General features: G+C 44.5%; 1 protein-coding gene across 4 annotated transcripts in view; it reads left to right on the top strand.

The window, feature by feature from the left end:
* Window positions 1-22497, top strand: part of PTPRN2 (protein tyrosine phosphatase receptor type N2) — an 822430-nt gene that overhangs the window by 168055 nt on the left and 631878 nt on the right. The window contains exon 2 of one of the 4 annotated variants that reach the window (XM_025859128.2): window positions 8323-8447. The exons of the other annotated variants lie outside the window; for them this stretch is intronic. Coding sequence (XP_025714913.1) covers window positions 8426-8447 — 22 coding nt within the window. The 5' untranslated portion in view covers window positions 8323-8425. The remainder of the gene's footprint in view (window positions 1-8322; window positions 8448-22497) is intronic. 4 annotated transcript variants of the gene reach the window in all.

Below are 22497 nucleotides of genomic sequence, written 5' to 3'. Positions count from 1 at the left end.
TGGAAGAAGTCAAAGGTGAAATTTGGACCCTGGACTGAGTCAGAAAAGTGTTCAGCTGAGCATCTGGAGTGGGTGGAAACCACGTAGGCATGCTCCCCATCTTCTGTGGTTTTTAGGAAACTTTGGAAAACAAGTGCATGGCATCTACTCAAAATGGCAACAGCTTTCTTTCTTCTTAAACCTGGATTTTTTGACAGGTGATGTCAACATATTTTTCTCAGCTCTTTACTTCAGTTCTTAAAATATTTCTCAGGTCCTGCAGGAAATGTTCTGAATGTCTGTGCATCTGCAAGGGCCCCTCTTCTTCCCAAGCACTGGGTTTGGAGGAACCCTGAGCCATCAGCTGGCCAAACCCCTGCCCTTGCGCAGGTGAGGAAAAAAAGCCAGCCAGATGTTTCGAGACCTCCAGGGACGTTTTTTGAGCTTCTGTTTGGCTCATTCAGAGGATTCACTTGTGATGCTTCCTAAATTCTTGTGCACAGCCCGGTCTCAACAGCTTGAACCTCTCTTCTCTCCGGACATTTTCGTAAGTGTGGAGAATGGCAGCAGGGGCAGCTGCAGAAGAACCTGCCTGACTCCAGTTTGTTGTTGTTGTTGTTTTTCGTTTCCTTTCCTGCCGTTTCCTTTTTTGTGCACAATTGTCTGTGGCTGTCCACACACCGCATCTGGATGAGGCCTTGGTCCGAAGGATGAGGGCTTGCTCTCCAGCCCAACACACTGGCAGCAACTTGAGTAGAGATGCCAAGGGGAAGCGCTGCCCATCCCCATCCAGCCCAGCCTTTGTCTGGCCTCCCACTTCTCTGAAAGAGAGAGTGGCTGCCCACGATCCAGCAGCTGAGTCGTGGCTGAATCCAGCCAGGAAACGGAGCCCTGCATGTGGAGAGCAGGCCCTGATGGGTTTCTCACACACCCCGTGTGTTTCCTTCTAGGCCCTTTGACGGATTTTACTACCCATGACTTCTAGCCAGCAGTGCTCATGGCTGAAGGACACAGGGATCGTGTTAAACACATCAAACCAATGGGCAGTTGCATGAACCTTCTCTGTCTGCAGGAATGATCTGCAGGCTCTGGTCAGCCACTCCTCTGTGGGGTGCCATGGAATACACCCTCTTCTCAGGCGTGTGTGACTTGTGTTGAGGTCGGCCAGTTTTTCTGCCGTGCTGGTGTGGCCCTGGTCATTTCTCCAGCAGCCACGGAAGTCCAAAGGTCCTAGGCCTGGCTGGAGACAGAGCTCAAGTTGGAGTTGTAGATGCATCAGCCCCCAGCCTGGGTCAGCAGTCCTGGGTCAGCAGTCCTGCGTCAGGAGGAGGTGGGCCATGGGAACTGTGCGTGTTTCTGCACACACCTCACCTTGCATCACCAGGTCCAGGAAACCCTAATCGCAGGCAGAATGGGTGCTTCCAGCTGCAAATGTCCGGCCAGTCCTAAAGATCCCCCATGTTCAGGAATCCCCCTTTGACCATGCAAGGTGCCTGGGTGAGCCCTCACCTCTTCAGCTGGCCAAGGAGGTGTGATCCGGGCCATCACAGGCTCTGTTAACTTAAAGGGATCATTGTTTGCAGAATGAGTCTGCGGTGGCAGGGGCTTGGAGAGAGAAACTGGTTGCTTGCACACAGGCTTTCCTTCATTTCCTGCCATTTCTGTTGTCTTGGGAGTTGGCACAACCCAAGGGGAGTCCTCATGCCACCACTAAAGAAAATGATTATCAGTCCCATTAGGAGGCAGTGAAGGCAAGATCAGAGCCTTTGGTTTTGTCATTTGCAGTTTTGCTCCTTCTCAAGTGCCTGTCAGGTGTCAGGTACCCTGTTGGTCTTTGCGGTGAGCCAGACATTGCCGTCCAACCTGAGCTGCTGAGGAGCCAGGCCCGACAGCCCAGTCCTGACCACGGACGGAGGGACTGACCTTGGGCAGCACGTAGCAGCTCATGGGCTGGTGCTTCTCCAGGGAAGCAAGCTCTGCACCCTGTACAGGGAGGGGGTGTTGGCCCTGAGCACCGTCCAGTGGACGTTAACGCAGAGTGGACCCTGAGATGAGGCTGGGGTGGGCCAGATGCCACAGCTGCCGGAGGTCTGGAGGACTGAAGTGTTCCCCTGGGGCTGGAGAGTAGCCCTGGATGTTCATCCACGTATGGAGATGCTGCTTGTTCATTGTATGATGGGAATCGTGAATAAGAACGTGGAACTCCTGAGTGAGAGTAGCCCTGGATGTTCATCCACGTACGGAGATGCTGCTTGTTCATTGTATGATGGGAATCGTGAATAAGAACGTGGAACTCCTGAGTGCTGTGGTAATTAAGGTTGTGCCTGGTGTGAGAGAGAGGATGACTGCCTTCCAGTGCTTTTTTTTTTTTTAAATTAAAGGGTAAGGTGATCACTAGAATGGGTGGCTGTGTGGGGATTAACTCTGTATCTTCTAAAGTAACATTGTTATAGCAGAGTTTCAAACTGTCTTTGCTATCTGTAGGAAGAGACAAACAAATATAAATATGACTGGGGAGGTCCAGTGTTTATGTTAGCAGTATTTTATATCAACATACTTGACTTTTGGGGCACCTGGCCAGCTCAGTGGGTAGAGTGTGAGACTCTTGATCTTGGGGTTGTGAGTTTGAGCCCCATGTTGGGTGTAGAGATTACTTAAAAATAAAATCTTAAACTAAACATATTTGACCTTTGAGCAGAATCTGAAATTTTGATCTGACCCCCTTCTTCCCCCATCTTTATTTTATCACCGTACTCAAACTGAAAAGAGGTGGTCATATGTTCAAGTGTAGTTCTGCAAACACAGGGGAAACATTTCTATTATGCACTTACCTTTTCTTATCATTTGGGCTTTTTCTGAGCCTGTTGAATTACCCATTTTATTAATTTAATTTTGACATACTTAGTAATAAATATCATTTTGCAGAAATAAGTAATGAATATCTACTTTCTCCCAATTTCACTCCAAAAGAATAGAAGGGCTTCCTGTAAGATGCTAATGAACAGCTTTCACAGGAGAGAGGCCTGTGGGCTCATGCCCTCAGGGACTGATCTCTTCTTTTTAAAATTCTATTTGAAACATCCCACTGTAGAGGGAGCTCTTCTAATCTAAGCTCCTTTAACAAGGTGTGGCCTAGGAAGAAGAAAATTGTGCTTTATTCTTTTGGTTTATTAAAATTAAAAATATGCTTAAATATGTTCTTATTAATTTTTTCATTATTTTATTAATATTTTATGCTGCCTCTGGTGGTGTTTGCTTTCAATCCCAAAGAAACCGTAAAGATGTGTTTTGATTACAGAACCGAGTATTTCCTTTCTGATACAAAAGACCACCAGATGTCAGTGTAACTTAACGATTAAAATCTCACCACGTTAGTGCCTTTGTCATTCTGTCTACGCATGTTTCTTTCCTATTTGACTTCTAAAACAAGGAGGAGCTTTAGGGAGCATGCACACATGCCCCTCAAGGACGCTAGCTGTTAAATGTTGTGGGAGACATCTTCTTGCTTTCACGCTCTTGAAGGTTTGTTTCCAAATAAATGCGTTGCAAATTCATTTTCCATTTCACTTAGCAATATGACATTTCAGGATCAAGGGTTTTTTGAGCCATGAGCACAGGCTTCCAGGTCAGGGTCATGGTGGCACTGTGCCTGGACTCTCAGGGGTCTTTGGTCTTACTGTGGGCCTGGGACCCAGAGGGTTGAGCTTACTCTGTGGCCTAGGATGTGCACTTGTTTTCTTTCCGGAGCCAGTAGCTGAGTATTAACTGTGGGCCAGGACCAGTGTTGTCCGTTTTGTGCTTGTAGCATTTTCTCCATTGCATAGTTGTGGAAAGCCAAATGATTTGCTTAAAGTCACTTGTCTGTGTGTTTCTGAAACTTTGCTGTCCACTGTTTAATACCAGGTGAAAGAAACCTAAAAGGCAAACAAAAAATCAAGAATGTGGTTCGAGTTCAGAAGCTATGCATGGAAACTGAGGTTAGGAAGTAGGCAGCTGTTAGTTCAGCAGTGACCTTTTATTTATTTATTTATTTATTTTTAAAGATTTTTATTTATTTATTTGACAGAGACACAGCGAGAGAGGGAACACCGCAGGGGGAGTGGGAGAGGGAGAAGCAGGCTTCCCTCGGAGCAGGGAGCCCGATGCGGGGCTTGATCCCAGGACCCTGAGATCATGACCTGAACCAAAGGCAGACGCTTAACGACTGAGCCACCAGGCGCCCCTCAGCCGTGACCTTTTAAAGGTGTGTGGACAACGCAGGCCCTGGGAGAGGGAGCCTGCGCTCACACAGCACGTGGTGTCAAGGAGCTGCCACGGGGGTCACTGCAGAAGGTGATGGTCCCTCAGGTATGCTTCAGGTGTATACAGGCTCTTCCTCCATGTGATAGATGTACCTCTTGGATCCCAGTTTTATGGGGTGAGTCTCATCTATGGCCGCGGCACACAGCGTTTCTGCCTCACAATTGGGAAGGTTCTGGGTTTCCTGAGCAGAGCCTCCACAGTCAGATGAGCTTGACTTTTTTTTTTTTTTTTTTTTTTTTTTTAAGACTGAAAAGAACACAAATTTGGTTGAGGTCAGAAAAATACATTCTGAGTACATTCAGAAAATAGTGGATGCCATAGAACTAGATAAATCATATTTTGCAGCAGGGAGAATTGTGTACATAAAATACCATTCATTAGAAAAAACTCTTGAAATTTGTTGTTTGCTACCTGCCAATTAGGAGGTATGCCCGCAGCTCATTTTGTGTCTCAGGTAGGCAGGCATATGGTGAGAAGGTGTTTCCTCCAGAGGCCTGTTCTGGAGAGGCAGGCTTGTTTCAGGCATTTAAGACTTCAGTCCTTCTGGGTCAAACCCTGGTTTATAGCCAAAATGAAGGATTTTGAGGGCTTATTTTCGGCAGTGCAAACTCTGTGGCTATGTCTAGCCTTGGGTCCCAGCATCTGCATTGCTGGGAGGGGAATGTGGGGTGCATGTGCCCCCAGCTGAGAGGGTTCCCAGTGCCCTCTTTGGGGCAGAGAAAGGCACAGTTTCCTGGTGATGGGAGCCGAGGTGCTGATGGCCTGCTTGAGACAGGCCTCCTTAGATGTGTCAGGGCAGGAGTGGGCTGTCCAGTGACCCACAGCAGAAACTCGATTTAGGGAATGCCGCCTAACCAAGAGCCTTGAGCTGGGGTCCCCTGGGAGCTCCTGTCCTTGTGGTGGGCTGGGAGATGTCTCCATCCAAAACCTCAGGCCCATCTCCCGTTCCAGAGAAAACCGACCAAGGTGGGCCCCATCCCTGCAGATGCAGGAGGGGTACCCTCTTCCTTGTGAAAAAGAAGGTTACGGATTGTGTTCTGTCCTCGGGCCTGTTGTTGGACTGTCATCACACTCATGGGCTAAAATACCTCCCAGTGGTGACTTGTGTTTGCACCTCTGGCTCACAGCACACTCCGCATCTTGAATGCTCCTTTGGTGATTCACCTTGAACGGCCTTGCAGAAACTCCTGTTTTTTCTTTCATTGTGTTGTTCAATATCTACTACTCTTCCTACCCTAGCATCAGGACATCACATTTATAGTGAGTAAAATTGACATTTAAAATCTTTGGGGGGAAAGTGCACTCTAAATTAAGTGGTTTTGGGCGCCTGGGTGGCTCAGTTGGTTAAGCGACTGCCTTCGGCTCAGGTCATGATCCTGGAGTCCCGGGATCGAGTCCCGCATCGGGCTCCCTGCTCGGCAGGGAGTCGGCTTCTCCCTCTGACCCTCTTCCCTCTCGTGCTCTCTCTCTCTCTCATTCTCTCTCTCTCATATAAATAAATAAAATCTTAAAAAAATGAATTAAGTGGTTTTTATAAAATTAATTTTTCTTATTGTCACAGTGGTACCTGTCATTATGGAAGATTTAGAGGGTTCACATAATCAACAAGATGTAGGTCACTGTGGGCTTTCCACCCCCGTATTTTGTGCCTGTTTTCATGTGTGTCTTGTCAGTATTTCTCTTCTTGGGTGGATGTATGAGGATTCACAAACATGAAGTCACAGTGCACTTGTGACTTTTAACCTGCATTTCAAATTGTATTACATTGATTAGTTGAATTTTTATGTTAACCTAAGAGGCAAGGCAAATATCCATTTGCTCCCTTTCAATTATTGTTCATTTTTTTCAAAGGGTATTGTCCTAGAATCAGAATTTCAGAACTCTGAGGAATCCAAAAGACATCTCAGTTCTGTGGCACTTTTGGGTGTGATTCCTGGCCTATTCACATTGCCCACTGCTGTCACCCTAGTTAGTCCATCTAAGTAGTGAATCTCTCTGTGGTGAATAAATTCTCGTACTCTCAGGAGTTTGAGTTTAATAGGTGCTTACTATGGCCATAGGTTCTCAAAAGTGCTGCCCAGGAGAACTGAATCAGTCTGCATGTTGCTATCCATTCTCATGTACAACCAGGAAGGAGAAGTACTGTTCTTGGTCATACCCTGGAATTGCTGTTTTTAAAATTTGTACAAAAAAGGAAATTCCCTCATAGGCATTTTTGTGTAATTTGTTTCTTTAGCATATAAAAGACTGTTTCATTTGGTTTGCTTGGGAGGCCCTGTCCACCAAAGCTCTGATGTTTGAAGCTTTGCTAGGGCAGGTCTGTCCCCGGTATGTGCCTGGGTGTGTGTTTTGCCCTGCTTTGCCTCCTGCATATACAACATGAAGGCATCACGATGCTTTAATGGGAGAGGTTCTGAACAGCCTTGCCAGAAAGGGGCAGAATGCCCATCCTGGCTGCCTTGGGAGGGGCTCACGTAGAACATTCTGGGACATGGCAAACTTGTGGGGGACAGAGTAGCAGGAAATCTGGAGGGCACCACATATTTGATGGAGATGCATGAAATCAGGAGTGTTGTTAAGGAAAAAATGTGTCTAGCAAACAACTTTGACTGCTCTTGACCTTTTTTGGGTCATGCGCTTTTATTGGCTAAATTGTGTCTCCCCCCCAAATTTTACATATTGAAGTCCTAACCCCCAGTACCTCAGAAGGTGGCCTTATCTGGGAATAGGGTCGATGCAAATGTAGTCCGTTAAGATGAGGTCAGTAAGGTGGACCCTAATCCAAACGAGACTGATGTCCTTCTGGAAAGGTGAAATTAGGACACAGAGACAGACACAGAGGGATAATGATGCGAGGATACAGGTAGAGACAGCTAATTCTACACCAGGGAGAGAGGCCTCACCAGAGAGCAGCCCTGCTGACACCTTGGTTGGGACTTCTAGCCTCTAGGACTGGGAGAAATAACTTTCTATTGTTCTAAGCCCTAGTGCATGGGACTTTGTTACGGCACCCAGAAAACTAACACAGGCGCTATCTCTTGAGCTGAGATTTAGCTCCTGATCTATTTTGGGATGTCACTTTACCTTCTTGCTTCTCCCCCAGCTACCTTTGGATCTGGACCCCAGACTTGCACCTTTTCTCACTAGCTCTTTGCCTTCTGGCTCTGCACCTAGAAAAACTCAGCTTTACATTTGAGTGGGAAAAAAATGCTCATTTAGTCTTGGTCCAAAAGCATCTCTTTTATTTGTTATTTTTTTGAAAGTCTGTGCAGTCACTCTTAAGTGACAGGAATAGGCAAAACCAGTGGAGTTCTCTGGGGAGCAGAAATAATGTCCTGACAAGGTTTCCACATCCATCCTGTTGTGATGGGAGCTAATCTCGGAGAGTATTTTAAAGTAGATGCACATGGAGTCATGCATTTTGGAAGGAAAGAGAAGTTGCAGATGAGGCTGCTTGGCCAGCCCTGGAGTCTCCCTGGCATCCCTCGACACTGAGTATGAGGCCGTGCGGGCCTTGGAAAGATAGGAGTGGGGGAATCTGACTTTTCTTTCGAGTCAGAAGCTGTGCATGGCCCTAGGAAGAGGCAGCAACCCCCATGTCTTAATACACCCCTCGCGTCTGGCTGGTGAAGAACTGAAGCCCCCATTCTGGGACCTAGAGGGGAGAACCATGGATAATCCACTTAAATGCTGGGTCTTCAGAAAACCCTCAAGTTTGCTTGTTTCTTGTTTGTGCAGGACTGCCCATTCTCTCTTCAATTACTGCAAGCCCTGAAATTAACCTAGAATCTGCAGCCATCAAGAGACATACTAGTGGTATACTGTAATTGGATGGAAAGGAACATTTCCCCTTGCACACACTTTTACAAATGGAATGTGAACATGTCCTGTATTTCATCTCTCCAGCAGCCCCGTGCATGATGCATGTAGTCCTCTGGATAACAGAGAGTCCACATGTGTGCCCGTCTGCTTGATTGGCAGAGAGGTAGGGTGGAAGGGGTAAGTTCCCTCTTCCCACCTGTAATTATCTTTCCGCTTCAGCTGGCACCTTGGCGCTAGTGCTGCACATGCTGAATACACTTGGAGGGTTGAAGTGGATTGAAATGAAAAAGGCATCCGTCATGATAACCTCCTGGGAAGCCTGATGGGATGGAGACCACAACAAGGTAATTGGGTTGCAAGAGGAGCATCTGGTTTTCTGCCTCTTTGCAATAACTGTAGAGATAGTCGGATGGGAAAGGGATTTGGAGGTCGATGAACAACCTGCACTCTGAATCATACTCTTGCTCAATAACTTGAAACTTACAGGAGGAAGGATGGGAACTCTGGTATGCTCTACCCCATGCACAGTTTGAGATACAGTCAACCACACTGCTGGCTGAGCTGTCAGGCTGGAGGCTAGATCATCAGTCCACTGTGCATGAAGCCTTAGAATGGAATTTTATCTTTTGTTTTGCACAGTTTTTCAGCCAACCTGAATTTGGCCATGAGGTAGGAAGGGGTGTCAGGAGATGGCACTAATGGCAGGCAGGCACCTGAGGACCCCATTTTAGTTCTCTTGTGAGGGATAATTAATTATTATCTCAGGAAGGACCCTGTACCATAATTATATCTGCAATTATAAGATGTGAAAATTCCAACTAATTTTCCAACAGCTGTATTTGCAAAGTGTCATTACAGAGACACCAGTACCTGGGAAGTTCAGGCCCGTTGTTATTCTCTGTTGGCCCTCATAGTCACGCAGAGGGAGTAGTAGTTCAGGTCAAGTAAAGGAATATTATAGTTATTATGAAATGAGTGATTGGGAATCACTAATATGTCCACAGAAAACTAAATCACATAATCTCTAATTACATGCAAAAATTGTCTGGGGCTATTTAGTAGTAACTCAAGTCCGAGAATCCTTGGAGAAGTCCAAGTTTCAGTTGAGGGGATAAGTTTTCTAAAAAAACAGGAGGATTCTAGGAAGATGACAGAGAAAGAAGCACCAGGAAGCTGTCTCCCACCTGGACAGCAGCTGCACTGGTAAGAATCTGTCTGAGTAACTGTTTCGGAACTCTGGAGTCTATTGAAGCCTTGAACTTCCAGGGGAAGGCTTGGAGAGTAAATCAGGATTAATTTTGGTCAGTTTCAGCTAAATTTCAGTTTAGCCCAGGAGCAGCTACCCCCGGTAGGCAGCTGTGAGCGTGTTCTGGAAACATTTGCACATGGCTTGTGCAAACCAGGGTGCATACAAAGGACCCTGTCTTTCAAGTACTGGGGATCTGTGTTCTAATGACTGATTGCTCCTTCTGATCACAATTATACAGACAAAGAGGTGAGTGACCATTGCTGTTGCACCTCCCTCTGTTGTTCTAAGTCCCTCCCCCTCTGGCTCAAGTGACTTACATGGATTTAAAGGTCCAGTACCCCACCGTTATTCCCTTCATTTGTCACTTTTCACCTTTCGGGAGACAGGTATTGAAGCCTAGAACATTCAAAAACAACTACATATATGGGGAAAATATACCTCAGGCTGATCCTTGGCACAGAGAGAGCCTACCACAGTAAAAAACCCAAAACCTATAACAACAACAACAACAAAATAACAAAACCCAGCAAATCATGGGAAAGGAGGACATGATTTCCAGAATTACCACATTATTAGATTCATATGTCCAGTGTTCAACAACAGCAACAACAACAACAAAAATCACAAGACATACAAAGAAACAGGGGAGTATGGCCCATTCAAAGGAAAAAAGATAAGTCAACAGAAACTGTCCCAGAAAAAGTCCCAATGGTAGATCTATTAGATAAAGAATTTAAAGCAACTGTCTTAATTAAAGATGCTTAAAGAATTAAAGGAAGATGAAGAAAAAAGTCAGGAAAATGATGTGTGAACAAAATGGAACTTTCATTAAAGAGATAGAAAACATGAACAGAAATTCTGGAGCTGGAAAGTACAATAACTGCAACAAAAATTTTACTGTAGGGATTCAAAGGCAGATCTGAGCAGGCAGAAGAAAGAATCAGTGAGCCTGAAGACAGGACACGAAAATCACTGAATCTGAGGAACGGAAGGAAAAACACTTGAGAATGAGTGAACAGAGCCTAGGGGTAGGTAGGATACCGTTAAGCAGACCAACATACCCATTGTGGGAATCCCAGTAGGAGACAGAAAGGGACAAAGGCTGTTGAAGTTAAGCTACTATAAATTCAGATTAGAATGCTATAATTTTAGGATGTTAAATGTAATCTCCATGGTACCACAAAGAAGCTAGCTATAGAATATACACAAAAGGAAATTAAGAAGAGATTTAAATATTTCACTATAAAAAAATCAACTAAAAAAGACAGGAATGTGAGAAATGAGGGACAAAAAAGCTATAGGTCACATAGAAGACAAATAGCATAATGACAGAAGGAAGTCCCTTCTTATCAGTAATTGCTTTAAATGTAAATGTATTAAACTCTCCTATCAAAAGACAGAGAATGGCAGAATGGATAAAACATGATCCAACTATATGATGTCTACAAGAGACTCACTTGAATCCAAAGACGCAAACAAGTTGAAAGAGAAAGGGTGCAAAATGATATTCCATGCATGTAGTAAACAAAAAGAGAGCAAGGGGGCCAATGTTAACTTCAGAAAAATTAGGCTTTAAATAAAAAAGTTTATAAGAGACAAGGAAGGACATTGTATATTGATAAAAGGTTCAATAAAGCAAGAAGATACAACAGTTATAAACATGCACCTAATGACAGACCATCAAAATATATGAAGCAAAGGCTGACAGGATTGAAGGGAGAAACAGTTCAGCAATAATTGTTAGAGACTTCAACACCCCACTCACAGTAATGGGTTGAACCACCAGACAGAAGATAAATAAGGAAACAGAGGACTTAAACACACTATAAACCAACTAGATCTAATAGACATTCATAGAACACTCCACTCAACAGCCACACACACTTTCTTCTTAAGTGTATATGGGACATTTTCCAGGATAGACCATATGTTAGACCACAAGTTAAGTCTCAACAGATTTTATTATTTTTTTTTAAAGATTTTATTTATTTATTTGACATAGAGATAGAGAACACAAGTAGGCAGAGGGAGAGGGAGAAGCAGGCTCCCCGCTGAGCAGGGAGCCTGATGTGGGGCTCAATCCCAGGACCCTGGGATCATGACCTGAGCCGAAGGCAGACGCTTAACGACTGAGCCACCCAGGCGCCCCTCAACAGATTTTAAAAGATAGGGATTATACAAAGTATCTTCTCGAACCACAAGAGGATGAAGCCAATCAATAACAAAAACTGGAAAATTGACAATATTGTGGAAATTAAGCAATACATTTTTAAACAACCAATGGATCAAAGAGGAAATCACAAGGGAAATTAGAAAATACTTAGGAATGAAAACAAAACCACAACTTACCAAAACTTATGGGACAGAGTGAAAGTACTGGGGAAATTTACAGCTATAAATTGTTACATTAAAAAACAAGAAAGATCCCAAATCAACAACCTAACTTTATAACTTAGGGAACTAGAAAAAGGTGAACAGACTAAACTTAAAGCTAGCAGAAGGAAGGAAAGATTAGAACAGAGGTAAGTGAAACAGAATAGAAAAACAGTGGAGAAGATCAGTGAAATCAAAAGTTTATTCTTTAAAAAGATCAACAAAATTGAACCTTTAGCCAGATGGACTAAGAAAAAAAGAGAGAAGACTCAAATTACCAAAGTCAGAAATGAAGGTGGGTTTGTGATTCTACAGAAATGAAAAGGATCAAGACAATACTATGAGCAATTATATGCCAAGATATTGGATAACCTAGGTGAAATGGACAAATTCCTACAAACACAAAACCTACCAAGACTAAATCTCAAAGAAATAGAAAATCTGAATAGACTTAAGTAGTAAGGCGGTTGAATCAGTAGTCAAAAATCTCCCAATATAGAAAAGCCCTGGACCTGACAGCTTCAGTGGTGAAGTCTACCAAGCATTTAAAGAAACACTAATGCCAGTACTTCTCAAACTTTTCAAAAAAAACACTGAAGAGGAGGGAATACTTCCTAACTTACTCTTTCTGTGAGGCCATCATAATCCTAATACCAGAGCCAAAGATACTACAGAGAAAGAAAGCTATAAACCAGTATCCCTTATGAAACTTTATGCAAAAATTCTCAACAAAATGCTGGCAAACTGAATTCTACAGTGTTTACCGGGATTTATTCTTGGAAGGCAAGGATGGTTCAACATAGGAAACTCGATCAGTGTATTCCACCACATCAACAGAATGAAGGAAAAAAAAATCACATGGTCCTCACAGTTGATACGGAAAAAGCATTTGACAAAATTCAACATTTCATGATAAAAACACTCAACAAAATACAGTTGACCATTGAACAACACAGGTTTGAACTGCCTGGGTCCACTTACATGCAGATATTTTGGACAAATATGGTATGGTACTGAAAACATATCTTTTCTTATGATTTTCTTAATAACATTTTCTTTTCTCTAGCTTACTTTATTGTAAGAATACAGTGTATAGTGTAACATACAAAATATGTGTCAATTGTTTATGTTATCAGTAAGGCTTCTGGTCAACAGTAGGCTATTAGTCAAGTTTTTGGGTGAATCAATACTTTTACTTGGATTTTCAACTGTGTGGGGAGTTGGTGCCCCTAACCCCCATGTCGTTCAAAGTCATCTACCTCTACATAATAATATAAGCCATAGAGAAAAATCCACAGCAACCATAACACTTAGTGGTGAAAGTCTGAAAGCTTTTCCTTTAAGATTAGGAGCAAGGCAAGGATGCCTACTTTTATCACTTCTATCCACTATAGTACTAAAGCAGTTAAGCAAGAAAGAGAAATAAAAGAAGAAGTAAAATTATCTGTTTGCTGATGATATGATCTTATATGTAGCAAGTCCTAAAGACTCTTAAAAAATAAAAGGCTGTTAGATCTAATAAATGAATTCAGCAAAGTAGCAGGATACAAAAACACACAAAAGTTAGTTTCATTTCTGTACATAAGCAATGAACAACAATCTGAAAAGGAAATTTAAAAAGCAATTCCATTTACAGTAGCATCAGAAAGAATAAAATACTTAGGAATTAACTGAATCAAGGAGGTGAAGACTTGTACAATGAAAACCAGAAAACATTGCTGAAAGAAATTAAAGGAGAAAAATAAATGAAAATATATCTCATGTTCATGAATTGGAGACAATATTGTTAAAATGTCAATTACCCAAAGGGATCTACAGATTCAGTGTAATTCCTATCAAAATCCCAACGACACTTTTTGCAGATATAGAAACATTTAACCTAAAATTAGTATGAAATCTCAAGGTACTCCGAATAGCTAAACAATCTTGAAAAAAAGGACTAAAATTTGAGGACTCCTACTGGCTGATTTCAAAAGTTTGCAGTAATCAAAACAGTTGTAATATTGGCATAAAGTAGACATATAATATAGACCAATGGAAAAGAATAGGGAGCCCCAAAATAAACCCTCATATGTAGTGTCAAATAATATTTGACAAGGGTGCCAAGAACATTCACTGGGGGAAAGGACAGTCTTTTCAACAGATGAAATCTGAAAACTAAATATCCACATGCAAAAGAATGAAGCTGGACCCCTTGCTTAACCCCACATAAAAAAATTAATTCCGAATGGAACTAAGACCTAAATGTAAAGCCTATAACAATGAAGCTCTTGGAAGAAATACAGGACAGAATCTCCATGACATTGGATTTGGCAGTGATTTCTTGGATATGACACCAAAGGCATACGTAACAAAAGAAAAAATAGACAAATTATGCTTCATGAAAATTTTCAAAAATTCTGCATTAAAAGACACTATCAACAGAGTATAAAAAGGCAACCTACAGAATGGGAGAAAATATTTGAAAACCCTAGATGATGAGGGGTTAATATCCAGAATATATAAAAAACTCCTAGAACTCAACAACAGCAACACAACAACCCAATTCAAAAGTGGGTAAAGGACTTGAATACACATTTCTATAAAGAAGATAGACAAAAGGCCAAGAAGCACATGCAAAGATAACCCAACACCACTAATTATTAGAAAATGCAAATCAAAACTGCACTGAGATACCACATCACACCCATTAGGGTGGCTACTCTCAAAGAAACAGGAAACAACAAGTGTTGGCACACTGAACCCCTTCTGCACTGTTGGGGGAAATGTATAGTGGTGCAGCTGCTGTGGAAAATAGTATGGACCTTCCTCAAAAAGTTAGACCTAGAATTACCATATGACCCAGCAATTTCACTTCTGGGTACATACTCCAGAGAATCGAAAGCAGAATCTTGAAGAAATACTTGTACCTCTATGTTTACGGCAGCATTATTCACAGTAGCTGAAATGTGGAAGAAACCCAAGTGTCCAATGACAGATGAATGGATAAGCCAAATGTGGTCTATCCATACAAGAGAATGTTTTTTAGTCTTAAAAAGGAATGAAATCCTGACACCTGCTACAACATGGATAAACCTTGACATTATGCTCAGTGAAATAAGTCAGTCAGAAAAAAACAAATTCTGTATGATTTTGCTTCTATGAGAGACCTAGAGAAGTCAAAGTCATGAAGACAGAAAGTAGAATGGCATTGCTAGGGCTTGGGTCAGGGGGAGAATGGGGAGTTAGTATTTAATAGGTGCAGTGTTTCAGTTTATGAGGCTGAGAAGAGTTATGGGGATGGTTGGTGGCGATGGTTGCTCAGTGTGAACATGTTTAATACGAGTGAACTGTACACTTAAAAGTGGCTAAGGTGGTAAATTTTATGTTACGGGTATTATACCACAAAAAAGAAAGAAAAAGAAAATCAATGATGCCATTATAAGGTACTGAGATACTCAGGTTTTAAGAATGGATTTTGAGGAATTGCAAAGGCAACAAAGCCATTAGGGAGGAATTGATTTATTTGGTTAATCTGATAGAAGAATCGTAGGTAAAATGGTCTTAAATAGTCTTGAGTGGCTTGTCATTCATGAGCAAAAATGTGTGAAGAGCGCGGGGAAGGGAGAGCATGAATGAGACAGTCTGATGAGTCCTAATGACCGCATTGATCCAACTGGACATGCCCGATAAGGAGCACCCTATCAGTTATCGCCCCCCGCACATGTTATCCCTCTCTTGCGAGAGGGTAAAGCCTTGTACTTAGAGCTTGTGACAATTTATTTGAAGGTCATGAGAAGCCTTAAAGTGAAGAGCCGGTGTGCCTTGCCTCCTCATTGGTAAAATGGAATTAATAAGACAGATCTTCAGTGATAGCATGAGGCCTGCCTGTGGCCCCAGTTCCAGTTATCTCTGAGACAAAAGGGAATGAGCTTGCACGCACATGCACATGACTACACCTGCACACATGTGGAGCCTTCCTGTGGACAGGAAGCTAGCAGTAGGAAAGTGTGAGCAGAAGCCCCTGCTCTTAACTTCTGTGATGGTTTGGGACAGCTGCATGGGCCCACCGAGCACTCACCCTTAGCTAACTGAGGTTTCTCTGGACACCTAAGTCTTTCAGCAGGTCATTAATGCTTGAAAACCCAGATCATAAAGAACGTCAGGGGAAGCCGGCCCCGCCTCAGATACCCAGCCTGGCACAGGCAGGGCCTTGGGAGCCTGCATGATTGGCCGGGGGTCACCGGGCCCCACTGAGTGTGTCCCCTGCCAGGCCCTGTGACTCCAGGTGTCGTCTTGAATATTCTGCATTTCCTGCGCTCATTTTCTACTGTCCTCAGAAGTCTGCCCCCAGTGGGCAGATTACCTGTGGTCTTGCAAACCTGCTACTGCTGTTGAGGGATGGCTGCCTTCCAAGCCAGCTGCAGGGCTGGACAGGTGCAGGTGTGAAGGAAGCCCGGGCTGTGTGGAGCCTTGCTCAGTGTGGAGATACGCAATGAGTAGCTCAGGGTAGCTCAAGCTGTCTGGGTGCAACTCTGGTCTACAGCCACCCTCTGAGGTGCTGTCCTCATGTGTGGAGATCGAGGGAGCTCTGTATGGCCGGTTTCTATGATGATGGAGGGCCCTGCAGCGGGACAGCCCAGAGGTCAAGAGGGGTGGTTACCCCAAGCCCCAGGGCTAGAGACAACTTGTAGACTCATGAACACGGGAGGCAGGGAGCTGCTGGGGGGCCAGCTGATCACTGATTTTTGTGCAATGTGTCCACACCCTGAAGCTTCCCGGGCTTCTGTCTGGCCTGCAAACCGCACCCCACCCCGATCCTGCTGGTTCTGTGTGTGCCCCGGAGCAGTCGCCGGCAGCTTAGGTTCCGGTGCCTGTGGTGCGGACAGGTGCACTGAGTGACAGCCTGCTCCCAGGACTCCAGCCGGCCCATCGCAGTATTTGGTTCTAAGCATGCCCCAGAACTCCAGCCACAGCGCACAGAAGCCCCTTCACGCTCTGCTCAGCTGTTCGCCCAGCTCCCGCATCTGCTCTTTTGGGTCTCCCTCCCACATGTGTTTTGGGGTGGCCACTGTATGGGAACACTGCAGATGCCCTGAAGGAGATGGGTGGGGCCTGGGTGGAGGGTGCCGGGCTGCGTGGCCGGAGAGTGTGGGGGTGGGCAGCAGATGTGCAGGCTGCTCTGCTGCCTGGTGGAGTGCCGGTTCCTTGGTTCCCTCCGGTGTCTGGGTGGGCCGGAGGGAGGGAAGCAGGTGCGGCAGGAAGTACGGACACTTCCCCCTTCCCCTCCTCTTCCGTCTGCCTCTCTTGGTCCTAGAAAGAGTGGAAGGGGCACAGGCTTTTTTCCCATGGCTGTGGACGGACACCTAATTTACAGGCACCCACTTTGGCAAGGAGTTTACTTGGTCTTGTTTTAACATGGGAGGAATTCACTGCTTTTCTTCTGAGGTCAAAGGTGTATTTGTTTCTCTGCATTGAGCCCTCGTAATTGGAGTGATGTCCCCTCAGGTACTGTGGGCCCCAGGTGGGGCCAGGCTCCTAGGGAGCCCATGTCTGCAGTGGATCAGATCATGCCTCCCAGCCAGCCAGTGCATGGCGGCTGGCCCTCTGGCAGTCGCTCGTGCTCCTTCTCTTCTGGTCTCCCCTTTTCATTCACATCCCCTCCATCATCTGCTGTGCTTTGGAGATGCCTGGAAGGAGCTGCTTGCTCTCTGACCTGTTGCTTCCCTGCCCCATGCATCTCCTTCATCAAACACTTGTTTGCTGTGGCCAGATGGTCTCTGTGCCTGCCCATCCCTTCATCCAGGGCAGCCTTAGACCAGACTGGACACCTAGTCCATGCCATGCAGATCATAAAACGGGGTGTGGGAACTGCAGGGGCGACAGCTGATCTCCAATGAAGCCTTTCCTTTCCTGGAAGGGAGTTGCAATGATGCACCCAAGGCCACAAGCCAGTTAGCCTCAGGAGATTCATGCTGTAATCCTGTGAATTTGGGGGAAGGTTTTAATTTATTCCAGCAAATATTTACTGAGTCCCTATCATGTAAGCTACTGGGATTGCAGTGGTGCCATGATATCGAGTGCTGTCTCCGTGGTGTTCGTACTCCACAGTGTCATTTAGATTCTCACTAATTTAAATTCAGTACAGATGCAAACTTGCCAGAACGGAGGGTGTGGGGTGCATTAGTACAGGACTCGACAGCACGAGCACATCCACTTCCAGGAGTCCAGTTAACATTCTGGGGCAGCTTGTCTGGTCTGTGGCATGCACCTTCCCACCTGAACAAATATGCAGAGGCTTTTATTTAGGTTGGCACTGAGGTATATGCCTCCTGGGTGCAAAACCCCAAGTCAGCCCCTGGTGCCTGGGTCCTGCAGCCTCCTGGTTGCTGAGTTCTGCAGGACATAAGTGCAGTCGTGATGCTCTCCACAGGTGGGACTCCAGATTCTTCTGAGGTCCTGTAATCACTGCTTTTAGAGTGAGTGCCAGCGTGCCTTATTCTCCATCCCTTCGCTGTTAGCCTTGTGTGCTGTGCCTTCCCCATGCCCTCCTGGACACCAGCCGGATCCTTCTTCCCCAAGTATCTCTGACTTTACTGAAGCTGTGGGTTGATATGAGCATCTACAAGATGTGTTTCATACCCTAGTTCTTTGGTCCTGGGTCCATCCTTGCGTCAGGGGTGCCTGCCAGCTCTTGGGCTGTGCACAACCCCTCCACTCCACACGCAGAATCCCTGTCCATTCCATAAATATAAGCACAACAGAATCCCCACACAGCAGAATCCCTGTCCATTCCATAAATACAAGCACTGTACATTCTCACCATCTGCCTCTCAGCTGCCCCTTCGAGCCATGTCTTATAGATAATTTTCTCCATTAAAATATATAAAGGTGTTTTGCTAAACACGAATTTTTCCATAAGAACGTATTCTTCGTTTTTAAACTAGCCTTTTCTCCCCCTACTTGTGATAACAGTGGCTCTTTAGAAGAATGCAGTCATAACTGTGACATGGCGTGCCAGGGACCCTGAGTGTCATGTGTACCCTGGGGACACCCCTGGGCCCTGACCTGTCTCCATGTGAGCCTCCTCTCAGTCACTGCCTTCAGTCTCGGCTCTCTGAGGGTCCAGATGCTTCTCTTGGGGTAGCAGAACAGGAAAGGAGCTCCAGTTTATGAAAGACTTCTCACCACCAGAGGGATGGGAAGCAGCAGAGATGGAACAACAAAAGAGGACTGAAGTCCCCTGTCCACGGCTTCCTGTGCCTCACGGGGTCGGAGCTTGGCTCCGCCTGTCTGGGTTGTGCTTCGGAAGAGCTGTCAGAACCTTACAAGTCCCAGGCCACGTAGGATCATTGCTGCAAACTGCAACGCTGACCCTGGTTCCTGACTGTCCCCACCTCTCTCATATGGAAAGTTTCTGGCTTTCTCTTTTTATCTCCTGCCTTGCAGCATATACACAGGCCACCCCACATAATGATGGGCCTTCAGGCCAGCAGAGGCTGCTGTAGGATCCAAGTGCAAGCTGGAGGGAATCCAGGTTTACTGCCTGCTCAGCTTTTACTCAAAGGGAGAATATCCTAAATCAGGGTATTTTTCCAGGATCTGGGGGAGGGAAGCTATTGGAATGGGGGTAATTGATTGGTATTTGAAGTGCTCACCCAGAGCCAGGACCACCATTGGGAGACCTGCCCTGGCTGGTATAGCAGGTGTGGAACAGATGGTACCTTTGTGTAAAGGACACTTTGTGGTGTGAAACTCTGTGGGACAATTCAGGGTTAGTGAGCAAATGCATCCTGCCTGTGTTTGTGGCTGGAGGGACTGCCGCCGAGTCTTGTGGCTTATGAGGTGTGTCTCAGCTGCAAGAGAGATGTTGCCCATGGTGGGAGACTGGGAGCTTGCAAGGACAGTGACTTCCAGTCATTCTTCAGTTTGGTCTTAATTGAAACCAGAGACCAGAGGTTAATGCAGTTTTGTTGTTTTTATTAGATTTGCATTGACTTGACCCATGGAACATTATGTCAAGATGGCTTTGAATCTCAGAGAAATTGACTTGAGTGATCATAAAGTGATCCCATTGATTTTTATGATTTTGTTATTTTGTTGTGATATAAAGAAATTTTTCTCTGAGGTTTTTGAGGAGCTGTATGTCTGATAAACATACAGCAATACACCAAAATAAAAACAAAACTAAAAATCTGCACATACCCGAAGTATGGGAATAATAGGAAAACATGAATGTTGTTTACAAATGCCTGTTCTGTCCATATAAAGTAGTGTACAGGTTCATGCTCCTGTTAAAAATGTGATGAGTTGGTCCAAAGGTGATCAAGATATTGGCTTCAGGAGAAATATTGATCACTTTTTTTTTCCTTTGGGCAAAATTCATGAAATTTGGGGGGACTCTTTGTTAAGTAGAATGTCTAAGGGTTAAGTTTCAGCTATCAGAGCAACAGATATATTTTTAGAATGTTTTCCTATCTGGCCCTTTGTTTCATGGAGTATTTACATGAAAACATCTATCACATGAAAAAGGGAGGGGCGCCTGGGTGGCTCAGTCATTAAGAGTCTGCCTTCGGCTCAGGTCATGATCCCAGGGTCCTGGGATCGAGCCCCACCTCGGGCTCCCTGCTCCACGGGAAGCCTGCTTCTCCCTCTTCCACTCCCCCTGCTTGTGTTCCCTCTCTCGCTGTGTCTCTCTCTCAAATAAATAAATATAATCTTTAAAAAAAAAAGGATTTATTTACTTAACCACCTGATATGAAAGGCAGTACAGGTGCAGTGCACATGTGTTTTTATTTTTAATCAGATGGGTTGCAATCAAAGTGGGTTTTTAATATTACAGATAGTTTGGATACTTGTCTGGCAGGTACTGATGCCCCAACCCCATCCCTTCAGGGCATGCCCCCTTCCCCCACTATATCTTTCCCTCATTGTGATCCTTTGATATTGCCCCGTGGTGGGACTAAAAGTTCTGGAGGACTAGCTGCCTCACTTCTGCCCCTTTTGCCACAGGAGCTCCAACTGATGGCCAAGGAAGGCTAATTGGGGTATAAAGGGATGCATAATTACCCCTAGGTGGGGTGATTCTGATGCGTGTGGTCATTTTGGTGCCCGCAGTTTCTCCATGGTGTAATCATGCTCCAGGCACCTACAGCGATAGCTGGCTTGACAGCACATTCATTATTAGAAGCCTGACCTTTCTTGTCTCCCTTCCCCGGCGTGGTAATTTCTTATTCTGCTTCCAGGAAATGGAAACAAGGATAAAATTTGCCCAATGAAATAGCTTAGTGCGATTCCTGTACTGACACTGTCAACAATTCTGCAGGCACACACAGCTCCCAACCAGCTTCTTCTTGCCAACTTATTAAATATTAGTAGGCAGCCCAGGATCATCAGACACTTCAAAAAGCCTATGACAAAAGATAGGTGCCCCCCCCAAACACACACACACACACACACACAAGACAACGTGAAATGACCAGACTGAGGAAACCAAGCAAACAAATAAGACATTTATAACTCTGGGAAAAACAAAAAGGAGTATAAGACAGGAACACTAATCACAGTATACTACATGGCCTAGCTGGGAATAGCATATACAAAGTCATAATGTTGTAAGTGTCTAATATTAACCTGATAAAAATTGTAATAAAAGTAAATGGGACTATAGAGAACATGTGTTTGTGTGTATGAGAGAGAGGAAGAGAGAGAGAGAGAGAGAGAGAGAGAGAGAGAGAATTGTATATATTGATGTGTGATAGAGAGTTAAGTCCCCATCATCCATAGTGTAGGAAGTCAATAGATAATTCCTAAATCTGAAAACTTGAGAAGGAGCAACATAAGTGTGTCATTCAGAGATATGGAGGTGAAAACCAAAAGGTTCAATTAAATGCATTGAAAATGCCTTCCTGTGGGGAGTAGGAAAGGTGTGGAGAGTTAAGAGGTTTACTGGTTTTACTAACAAATCTAGACTTTTCAAATTATAGGCAGTATAATATTGAAAAATAAACCCTAAAATGAGAGGAAAGAGTTAACTTTGACAACAGCAATGATAACAAAAAACAAATACAATGTATATATGTTCTCTGTTGTTCCAGCAAATATGTTTATCAGCCTCTACCAACAGAAGTCATGGTTGGTGCACCAGCACTAGCGATAGACCGGTGGGCACTCACCAGGCCCCAGCTTTTCACTGGGAGCTGAATAGTGTGGTGGCAGAGTTAGCTGGTTTCTTAGGAGGTAGGTGGCCAGACCTCGGCCACCACCCCTGTAAAGCTGTTTGGGGTAAACCCACCTAGTAATGGGACATCTTCTATTTCTGATAGGATAATAATACCTAGTATGTGTTGGGCATGGTGTATTTTGCTATCACATTTGTTTTGAAAAAGCGGATTTGTTCCAGTGTGACTGATATGTTGGGGAACACTTTGAGTGTAATGTAAGTTTTGGGTTGGCTTATGCATGATGACTGATATTTTTCCCATCTGGTTAAATATTTACAAATATATTTGTAAGTTTGACAACCTACCCTTAGGACCATGGGAATGTATTAAATGTCCACACCAAAGAATCCTTGAAGTGTCTGAACTACCCTCACCTCAAAATCAGAGAAGGCGAATTTTTTTTTTTTGGCGTTTCTTGGTCTTGGTGTTCAGTGTCCCAAGTGACCTCCTTCTGACCTCCTGCCCCATTACCATCATGTGCACACATCGCTTCACCATTCACAGAGTGTTTCATTACTTATAGATGATACCATCCCATTTGTGCATTTTAAAAGGCACTTTGTTTTGGTC

The sequence above is a fragment of the Callorhinus ursinus genome, unplaced genomic scaffold (genome assembly GCF_003265705.2).
Source record: "Callorhinus ursinus isolate GAN/ISIS: 27379988/994484 unplaced genomic scaffold, GSC_fseal_2.0 scaffold99, whole genome shotgun sequence".
NCBI lineage: Eukaryota > Metazoa > Chordata > Mammalia > Carnivora > Otariidae > Callorhinus > Callorhinus ursinus.
This window is presented reverse-complemented; position numbering and strand designations above follow the sequence as displayed.